The sequence below is a fragment of the Arachis duranensis genome, chromosome 5, assembly GCF_000817695.3.
Source record: "Arachis duranensis cultivar V14167 chromosome 5, aradu.V14167.gnm2.J7QH, whole genome shotgun sequence".
NCBI classification, from domain to species: Eukaryota; Viridiplantae; Streptophyta; class Magnoliopsida; order Fabales; family Fabaceae; genus Arachis; species Arachis duranensis.
In genome coordinates, this window is record NC_029776.3 from 82,068,269 (window position 1) to 82,080,148 (window position 11,880).

Genomic DNA, 11,880 nt, shown 5'->3' on the forward strand with positions numbered 1-11,880 from the left:
AGGGATTTGTTTTTATTTTTTTAATATTATTTTTAATTATTTTTATTAATAATAAAGGGTAATATGGTAAAAAAAATAAAATTAAAGTGGAAAAGGACAATTTTATAACGTTTTGTAATGTTGAGAATGATTTTAATAACAAAAAAAGGTCGGGGACGATTTTAATTTTGACCCTAGACCTTAGGGATGATTCAGTACTTATCCCTTTTTTAAAATATGATACATAATTGACCATTTTAAAATATTAAAATGTAATACAAATCAACTTATTAAATCAATTTCAACTATCAACATGAATATTAAAATTAATTTTCATCTTAGAAAGTTTACATACTCTTTCTATACCCCATTTAAATATATCTTACATTTAAATTTGTATATTTACTAATCAATTAATTTCTTTAATGAAAGAGAAGATGCTTTCTTTATAAATCCATGTACCAAACATGCTTGCTTTGATATTAATATTGTGAATTACTTTGCCCGTAATGACATCAAAGGAAGCCAATTCACTGCTGTGGTTTCTGATAAAAAATATTAGATCACATTTGTCGCCCATTCTCATTGGATAACAAAATTTTGATGGAAATGGTTCAAGTGTAAAAAGTTTCACCCAAGATTCTTTCACACCAACTTCACCCAAAATAGATATTTCAATGCGATTATTCTTAGCAAAAGAGGAAATTAGAGTAACAGACTTGTTGAGCACTACCAAACTTCTGATAGGGCTATCATCATTTTCTTGCAGCCAAACAATTGATGTGATTTGAAACGTTTCAGTGCTGAGATTAAATGACACAAGTACTTGTTCTTCTTCGAGTCCATTAGTGGTATACTCACTACCCCACCAGTGGCATATTCCATTCAAGTACGCTACAGAAGCATTACCTATATGTTCCCTCTTAGTCATTTCAAGATCAAGTTTCTTCCAACAATTACTTTTTAGACTATAAATTTGCCAAATTGTTAGAATAGGCTCTTCTACAAAAGTGTGACCATGAATATAATATACACATTGAATCACTTTATAATCATCATTCACATTATCATAACCAAATCCATGAATACTTACTCGCCGATCAAAGCCGGGCTCATCATCAGTAATACCCGGAGGAATAATTTTATGCTGGTCGATTTTAGGGTTCCAAAGTCCTATTTTTACGTCAAGACCTTCTTCTTCATAGTGACATATGATACCATTAACACAGTCAAAAATTTTATAAAAACCATTGTCTTCAAACAGACTTGGCAAAACTAACGTAACTATGTTTTCGTACCTTTCTCCAAAAAGCAAATGCACATCATTTTCATAGACGTCTCCATCACTTCTTTCGTCACAAAAATATCTCCATAGAAGGAGAGACGATGAGTAAGTAGTTTTAGATTTTAAATTCTCGTAGTACATGCTCTGAAAATTATAATTTTCAAGTAAATTTAGCCAAAACTTATGCACGCAACTAAATCGCTTCAAAGACTTAACAGGTAATTTTGCTAGAATTTCCAATACAAGATCCTTAGGAATCTGATCGCTATGAGTTGCCATTTGCGCTAAAGATGAAGATAGAACAATAGAGAATAGAGTTTTGCGTTTGTTGTGTGCCTTGTAAAATATAATGAAAAATAAATTAGATTCCAACAGATAAGTTTAGAAAAATTTTAATGGTATTACATTTTTGTCGCTCTATTTGTTTCTTTCCTAATCAAGATCTCCTATATATAGGACTAAATATCAAACCAATCAAATTAATTGATTAGGAATATATATCACAAATCTAAATAGAATAAAAGGAAAACCGATCTAAATTGTGAGCCCTTGATTTGCAATTACAGACATAAATGTATAATTATTACTCATTAAGCTTAGTTTATTGTTAAATAATACTAGATTCTATTAATTCTAAAAAATAAACAACCTAAGTTAAAAATAATTACTTGCCATTAATATTTTGTCTGTACAAAATAGGAAAGTAAATGAATCTTAAAATAGATCTAAAGTTATTATTATTTGTGCTATATTGTTGGGCAAATAAAATAAAAAAATTTGGAGGTTAAATCAAAATTATGTGATTCAAAAAAATAGTAATATTAGAAAAATAATAAAAAATTAGAGCTGAAAATAATTTTATGTCATTAATATTTTGCCTGTACAAAATAGTAAAGTAAATGAATCTTAAAAGAGATCTCAATTTATCATTATTTGTGCTACGTTGTTTGGCAACTAAAATAAAAAAAGAATTTTGGAAGTTAACTCAAAATGATATAATTTGAAAAAATAGTAATGTTAGAAAGATCATAAAAAATCATTTCAAACTTGTTTTATTTAGCATTCATTAATAGTTTTACCATTTTGAATAATAAAGAAATATAAAAGTAAATTTTTATCATTTTGCGCTACTACCAGAAGATTTCAGAGAGGAATCAAAATGAGAGAATACAATATGAGAAAATGTTATATTCAACTCAAAACTTTAAACGTCAAGTTAATACGTCTCTTATCTTATATACTCTTCACGTATTCATATTTTTTTAAGACTAATTTTTTATACTCCTCACACTTGCAACTCTAACAATAATTTAATGATAAAATAATTAAAAAAATTAGATGTAGAAAGATATATGATTATCCAATTTTTAAAGATGTAGAGAAGCATTGAATCAAACATGAAGAAAGTAGACGGGCAAGGAAGGCAAAGAAGAGAGAAGACTATGCCATTTGAACTATAATTCTAATGGCATAGTCTTCCCTCCTCACCTAAAAATCTCGGGTTATTTGAATCTCATTCCTAACTTTGAAAAAAAAAGGTAAAAAAAAGTTTTAAAAAATAAACTTAATTATACAATATGGGCATACATTTAAAGAATAACTTAAGTATAAAGTATTCCTAAATATCAACGAACTTTGGTTAAATTTGAAAATCCAAATTAATAGTGTAATTAATTAGTGACTAAATAAAAAAATTGACATGTCATAAAGAATAAATTATGTGTTAATTGGTTAAAAATTATTTTTTTTAATACTAATGTATAGATCTGTGTTTTATACGAGCATGAAAAGAAATTCATAACAAACAAATATATTGCATAGTATAACTTTTTGTCATATATAACTGATTAAATTGATGATATATGAATAAAATTAATAGTTAACTACCATAATATAATTTATGAGCATGCATATTACCCAAATTTTTTTACTATTCAATATTTAGAATGGTATTTGTCAAGTAATTTAAAATAATATTTAATTATTTTATATTTAATATATTGTAATTGAAAATAACATTTTAATATGAATTTTTACAATAATAAAATTTACAACATAATAATTAGTCTTAATGAATAGAAAAGATTTATATTTTTATGTATTTATATGTTTTATATTTATTTTAAAAAAAATAAAATGTTGCATTTTTTATTTTAAAGTGTTCTATATTAAAAAATATTTATTTATATTCTAATATTTTCTATATTTATTAAAATTCCTCAACACTCTTTTTTTATAGCTTTTTTTTATTTTCATTTATATTATGAAAGGGAAAGTATGAGGAGCCAATGAAATACTTATACAATGTGTACAATGGAGGTTTATGGAATATTAGAGATATAATCATTAGTATTACATTTTTCCATCAGCTGAAATTTTTGGGATGAGTGGTATCATGACATGGTATTAGAACGCTAGATCCAAAAGGATGGTTATTCTAGATAGTATAGGAAATGTTCATTTTATAACTCAATAACCCATTGTACACATTGTACAAATAGTCCATTGTCTCCCTAGCGAGATCCTATTATGAAATCCAATGAATCATAAGAGTAGCATATTTATAGCTCCTTTTATAGCATATTTTCAAATATCCAAAATTTATTATTTTCTAACACCAAGAGTCATATTTTAAAAAATAGGGTAAAAAACGTAAATAAGCCAAGGGAGCTGAGAAATTACATAAATCCGTCAAATTGAAAATTGTTTCACGAATGAGCCAAAGTACATTACTATATAATTCGAACCAGGTTGGTTCGAACTACAAAAACATATAATTCGAACCAAGGTAGCTCGAATATTGATGGAACAAATGATGCATGTAATTCGAACCTAGTTGGTTCGAACTAGGATTGAGAGTAATTCGAACTAGATGTGTTCGAATTACACGTTTGGACACTTCAGCAAGTAATTCGAACCTATTTGGTTCGAATTAGTCAAATTTTGCTTCGAATAATAATTCGAATTATGCTGTTAAAAAATATATATATTTCATAGAAGATAAATTACGTGTTAATTGATTAGAAATTATCTCTTTTTTGGTTAAATTTAAAAAATCCAAATTAATAATGTAGTTAATTAGTGACTAAATAAAAAAATTGATATCTCATAGAAGATAAATTACGTGTTAATTGATTAGAAATTATCTCTTTTTTTTTAAATACTAGTGTATAGATTTGTGTTTTATACGAGCATAAAAAGAAATTCATAATAAATAAATATATTTCATAGTATAACTTTTTGTCATATATAACTAATTAAATTGATGATATATGAATAAAATTAAATAGTTAACTACCATAATATAATTTATGAGCATGCATTACCCAAATTTTTTTACTATTCAATATTTAGAATTGTATTTGTCAAGTAATTTAAAATAATATTATTTAATTATTTTATATTTAATATATTGTAATTAAAAATAACATTTTAATATGAATTTTTATTATAATAAAATTTACAACATAATAATTAGTCTTAATGAATAAAAAAGATTTATATTTTTATGTATTTATATGTTTTATATTTAGTTTAAAAAAATAAAGTGTTGCATTTTTTATTTTAAAATGTTCTATATTAAAAAATATTTATTTATATTATAATATTTTCTATATTTATTAAAATTTCTCAACACTCTTCTTTTATAGCTTCTTTTTAGTTTCATTTATATTATGAAATCCAATTAATCATAAGAGTAGCATATTTAATGCATATAGAGTTAGTTTTTTTTTTTTACCAAAAAAAGGAGACTCGAACTTACAATCTCTTAATTGAGTATGAAGAGATTATGTCATTTGAGCTATTACTTATTGGCATGCATATAGAGTTAGTTGTGCTTATTTTAAAAGCATTTTTTTATGTAAAATTGTATGTTCGAATTAAAATCTAAAATAAAAAAATTAGCATTAAATTCCTTCTTGAACATGTAATAACAAACTAAGCACTCATCTAAAATTTTCACTGAAAAATAAGGGATATCCTTATTATACTTTTATTTCTAAAAATAGCACATACAAAAAAAGAAGAAAACTGAAAATAATATAAAGATTTTTAAGTTACAAATACAACAAACAAATTAAATAAAAGCAGGTGCTAGCTAGCTGCTCAATAACTAAGTCATCTTGGAAGCCAAGTCTCAGAATATATATGGCCATGAATTATAGTCCCGTGAATAATGGAACCAGGGTTGGCACAGGCTTTTAGGAGCAAAGGGTAAGTGAAGATGTTCCCATGGCCACCAGTGTGTGAAATCATGGAAGTATACATGTTTAAGGTTTCAGTAAAAAAGTCGTTATTGGTAGAATCTCAAATCATCGAGTTTCATAGGTAAAGGGACTTTTCGAATGCACTGCCATTTGAATAATGGAACATTATCCGATTTGTTTTCATTAATACTTCAAATATCTAAAATTGATTCGTGTGATATAATTTATTATTTTCTAACACTAAGAGTCGTATTTTTTAAAATATGAAACATAATTGACTATTTTAAAATATTAGAATGTAAATAATAATAATTTATTTTAATATAAATGAATAATTTTAAAAATGTATTTAAAATAATATTTATAATCTTTTTTTAAAATTTAGTTTATAAAACCTTATTTTAAACTTTTAGCAATTACTTTTTAAACTACGACCCTTTTATTCTATTTTTAACTTTAATATTTGAAATTCTCACTTATTTTCATATTTATAAAAATAACCTTGTACTTTTATAAAATATTCATTTTATTTCTATACTTTATTTATTACCTAAAATACCTCAAAACTTATACAATTATAAATTATACCTCGATTTTTATATACAAATACAATATTATCCTTCAAAATAAATTGTAATTACTAATCTTTCTTTTATACCAAAACCGAAACCCTTAGCTTTTTTCTTTCAAAATATTACTTATGCTTTAATCTACTCTCAAATTTTTCGATTACCGAGTTTTCACGATTTTTAGTTTAATCTTTCAACCACCAATCTCATCAATTTTCTCAAAATACCATACCACAATAGTCCTAAAACCATTAAAATAACTACAGCTGAGCTGCTCCTCATAACCAAATCAATAAATCACAAGCAACAATATTAATTCAACATAAACTCATTCAAACTCAAACAATAATCAATCAAACCAACATTCACTTATCAAATTCACATTTAATTATTATAAAATTACTAAATCCTACCTCCGTAAAGAAATCATAACAACAGAAATTTCGGAGAAGTTTTTCGACCAAACTGTTGAAGAAGAAAATGTCAAAAATCGTCTATATCTCCTAAAATTCTATTTGGCCAAACTTAAAAAAAAGAAAGGCTACACCATCATCAATTTTTACTGGACAAAAATAATGCCAACATATAAAAAAAGAGAATACGAACATTTTTATTAAATTAAATTTTTTATTGAAATTATAGACCTCAAAAAATCAGAGCTTTCTCAAAAAATTAAGGTCAAAAGCTCGGAAATTTTTACGATTTCTCTCTCTTTCTCCCACGGTCTCTCTTTCTTTATTTTCTTTCTACTCTACTTAATATAATGTACATTGTTCTTATTTTTTTATATATATAATATTAAATGTATCAACTCAAATGTAGCTATTAAATGTTTAAAAATTATGTTTGAGTTATGAGTTCTCTAAATGAAAGTATCCCGTTTAAAATATTTAAATTATGATTTCAATCATAAATTACAATTATGATTTAAAAAATTTCTTTGATATAATATTACATTTTTTTCACTTTACTATTAATATATTAATATTACAAGTCTAAATTACAGTATTTTACTGAATTTTGACTGAAAAAAATAGTTACCTATTTCTATCATTTAATTTATTCAATACGCCATGTGCTAACACTAACAGTATTTTAAAAAAAATATATTGATAAAAATAGATATAATATAATTACAAATATAACATGAATAAATATAATATAAATAAATAAAATATATAAATAAATGCGAAACCAATATGTTTACCAATGTCTTTGTTAAATTTTATAAATTAGAGAATAAATTATGTATTCGGTTGCTTGGTGATCACATAGATAATCAAGTAATTGGATTGTAAATTGATCTCATAGTGCACATCTTATTTTTTTGTCATTTTTGAATGAAAGTGAGAATTCAGAGAGTAAGTAGTAATACATAAAGAAAAAAAATTTGCACCACAACACATAATTATAATTAAAAGAAATATTTATATTAAAATTTTACATACTGCAGATCATGAAGATCAATCACAATGTACTGATCACTTCTCTCTATTTTTGACCATGATATAAATTTTTTTTCCTAGTCAAGAATTCAATAACATTTAATTGAACAAAAAAATTGAATTAAAAGTACCAAATTAAGGACAAATGAGTGAATAATATAAGAAATTATAACTTCGTACGTGTATAAAATAAAGAGAATTTACTGATTTATTTTATGTTAGATGATAAAACTAACAATAATATATTAATAAATGGATATACCTTTAAAAAATTCACAATATAATTTCAAATATTTTCATAAATAAACTGTTAAAATTTTTGTTATCGATAAAATGATGCTATTATACAATTTTTTCGCAAAACCTAAAATCAAAAGGAAAATAATTTTGTGTGGGTTAATATAAATTAATTACATACCAAATAAGTAGAATCATTCATTTGTTTGTTTTAATATATCAGCATGGGCAAGCAAATTAAAATGATTATCCGAAATTTTACGATCATCGACTGTATCTACTATACGTAACTCCATGTTGAAACATATTTTGCACGTGTGTACAGTCAGAAGATATATTCCGCTTGATTTCTCAATCTCAAAATTTGAGAAGACATAGACCTTCCTTTCTACCAATTCATTCTCAAATATTTTTGTCAAATAATTCTTGATTGAACAATAAATTTTATCGTACTGCAAAATAAATTAAATGTAAAAGTTATTAACATTTACAAAAGGTTTAATTACTCTGTTGGTCCCTATAGTTTTGTAAAATTTTTAATTAGATCCCTATATTTCTTTTCTTTTTAATTGGGTCCCTGCACTAATTTTTTTCAATTAAGTCTCTTTTAGTAGTAATTGGCTTAATTTTATAGGGACCCAACTTAAAAAAAATGGTATAGAGACCTAAATAAAAGGAAAAAAATGTAGGGACCTAATAAAAAAAATTGGTGCAAGGACTCAATTAAAAAAAAAAGTATAGGGATCTAATTGAAAATTTCGCAAAACTATAGGGACCAACAGAGTAATTAAACCTTTACAAAACTATTAAAAGGAATTGTCTTTGACTTGTGAAATGGTGTATTTATAAAATTAACTTAAAATATGAACTACAAATATTTATAAGAATTTAATTTTGATGTACTGACAGTGTAAATAATTTTACACGTGCATCTAATTACGTAATGACACATCAATAAAAATAAATACCTTTCACATTGACTGCGTGAATAGTCATCCAAAAAAACGGATGTGATTGCACGACAGTGTAAAATGCTTTACACTATTAGTGCATCAAAATTAAACTCTATTTATAAATTGAACTTAGCATTATTTAAAAAAATTTAGTAAATGAATCAACTAATTTGGTCATCTATTAGAATTATTTCTATGTAAACTGTCTTGCTCTTGTCAAACTTGAATGGGACTTTCTATAGCGTTATAATTCTTATCTTTATTTTTCATACTTTCTCTTCGTATAATCTATTATAGGTGATACTATTGATATGATCGTAGTCAATAGTCATTAGGTATAAAAAAAAAGAATAGAATAATGACTATGTGAAAATTATAAATTTTTTAAATGATAAACATGAAAAAAAATTTATTATTGCTTATTATATATACTAATAATATGTCAATAATTTTTAGAATTTACTAATAATACTAATAGTTTAAAGATAATTTTACTATTGTTATAATAAATTTAGCTATTACTCTAAATAAATAAAATAAATATATATATATATATGATTATTTTTTATATCCATGCATATTCTCTCATCTCTTTTTATATGTATGATTAACAATTTTTTTAAATGGTGATATTTTAATTTTTTTACGTATTTTTATATATTAGCAAAAAATAAAACTACGTATTGTGACTTTTTTTCTTTTTCATACCTTAATCTTAATTAATCAATTATTTGTCCACACAATACAATTAAACTTTTAATCGTTCTAATTTATTGATGAATTATATTTCTCTTAATAATTGCATTACTAATCTGAAATACAAAAAAAGTGATACATATATCCAAAAAAAACAAAACAAAAAAATCATATTAAAAAGTTTAAAAATAACATATACAAAAAAAATAGTCATAATATATAAATTGAGACAACAATTTAAATTTCTATAAAACTAATTTAATCAATTACCAATATTAGAACTAAATTATTTAAATAATATTTAATCTACTCTAATCCTTAGATACATATAGATTAGAGTCATTCTCGTAACAACCAACTGAAATAACATCATAAGATCGAACACTTAGAATCCGTACAAATTCAGACTATCTTTTTTTTAAATTGTCAAGTTAAATTGACTTTTGTTCTTCTCAATGGCATTGTATTAATGCACCAGAAGGCCGGTAGTTTCGAAAAAAAATCACAATATATTATAAAATTATTTTTAATACAAAAAGCTTAAGAAAAGAAAATTTAAATATAGTACCAATCTTTGAATGCACAGATTTTCAAAATTGAACCTAAATTGAGAAAATTCAATCTCATTATATGCTTCACTTTGAATATTTTCGAACAAAAATAGAAAACGTGGAGGGGATGTGAGTTGAATTTGACCTACAAAGTTCTTTAGAAACAATTGTCCAATCAAAGAAGAATAACAGATTAGAAAAAAAGAAAGTTAGTTATTTGCATTTTATTTCATTACTTTTACAGCATTCCCGTTCCCTACTGAGAACGTGTGGTTTGTTCTCACCCCTAAAATCTGTCACCCTTTCAGTGACAGGCTCGAAGGTTCAATATGAAGCTGCGGACGAGTAGTAGATTTACTTGTGATTCCTGTTATTTTTATAGAGTTCCCTCGCCCTTGTTGTTTTTAGTTTTATTTTATCCAGAGGGATAGGTATTGTATTCGAGTTTTATATTGAATTTATTTGCATAACACTTATTATTATTAATAATTATGTGATTATTATTATTTGAAGATCTTTGATATGTAATTTTAATTACTAAAAATAATTTTCTGGAGTTTTCTATAAAACTGAAATGCGATACCGAACTAAAGGCTCAATATTAAAAAGTTAATAAGGAAAATAGGTTAGTAATGTCTTACTTTTGGCACGATCATGACATACTAAAAGTTAGGGTGTTACAAGTATTATATTATAAAATATAAAAATTGAAGTGATTATTATATAATTTGGATGGATTGGACTAAATATAAAAATATAAAATAGAATTATATTATTAAATTTTGGTAATTTTAATTAGTTAATAATATAAAATAATATAAAAGTAGCATAATTGAATAGTTTTGGTTGATTATACTAAAAATATCGAAAAATACTCTAAATAAAAAGTCAAATTAACTTTAATATTAAATTCATTTATACGATTTTAATTTTATATAATATTTAGATAATAGATTAGTAAAAGCAAATGGAATGATGACTTTAATTAGTATTCGATAAAATATTCATTTAAAATAAAATAAAAAAGTAAAAGTATGATATTATTAAAAATAATACATTTTTATGTTTAAAAAATTACATTTAAATAAAATATTTGCAAAATATAAAATTTAGAGTAACATAGCTTCATGAATATTAATCGTTAATCAGTTATGAACTAACATAGAATTATAATACAATTTATTTACGAAAAAATAATCAACAATTAATATTAATAAATATAAAACTCATCCAAACACTTTGATTTAAAGTATGAGGGGTTAATTATTATTCATTATTAATAATGTTTTGTTCATAACAAAAGTAAAAATATAATTATTCACATTTAGATTTTAGAAGAATTAACGTTATAAGCAACAAATGATCTATTTTATTATGCATATTATAAATTAATGAATTAAACTAACTGATATAGTGAACTATAATTAATTAATCGATATAAATTATAATAAATTATTTAACATTTAAAAAGAAAATAAAATGAATAAGAAAAAAATAAAAAGAAATAGAAAAGATAGAAGACTTCAATAAAATAAATTGAGTGTAAGAGTTTTTTTTTTGGTAAATTTTATATCACATCTGTTTCAATAATAATTGATCTGTCACCTTATAACTCAGTCTTTATTATGCATTATGAGTTATAACTCGGCGTTAACTATCATTCATTCTTTTCCTTGTAACTGACACCTTCATTACCGACTTAATGATCATTATTTCTATCTTAATGACCAAACGGTCATAACATCAATTCTATTCATCAATTTTATGCCTATAAAAAGAACCTTCTATGTCTAATCTCAATAATACAGAATACAGAATACATTCTATATTCATAGAATTATTATAAACACAACATAACACATGATAACTTTCATTTCATGTCTTACATTCTATATTCATAGAATTATTATATACCTCTTAAACACTTACTGATTTGAGCGTCGAAGTGTCTTTTGCA

At 24.0% G+C, this 11,880-nt stretch overlaps 1 protein-coding gene across 1 annotated transcript in view; it reads right to left on the reverse strand.

The window, feature by feature from the left end:
* The window catches only part of LOC127747651 (F-box/kelch-repeat protein At3g06240-like), a 2,190-nt gene extending 647 nt beyond the window's left edge, over positions 1 to 1,543 (reverse strand). The window contains exon 1 of the mRNA XM_052261764.1: positions 479 to 1,543. Within this exon, the coding sequence (XP_052117724.1) occupies positions 479 to 1,543 (1,065 nt within the window). The remainder of the gene's footprint in view (positions 1 to 478) is intronic.
* Between the last annotated feature and the right edge of the window lie 10,337 nt (positions 1,544 to 11,880).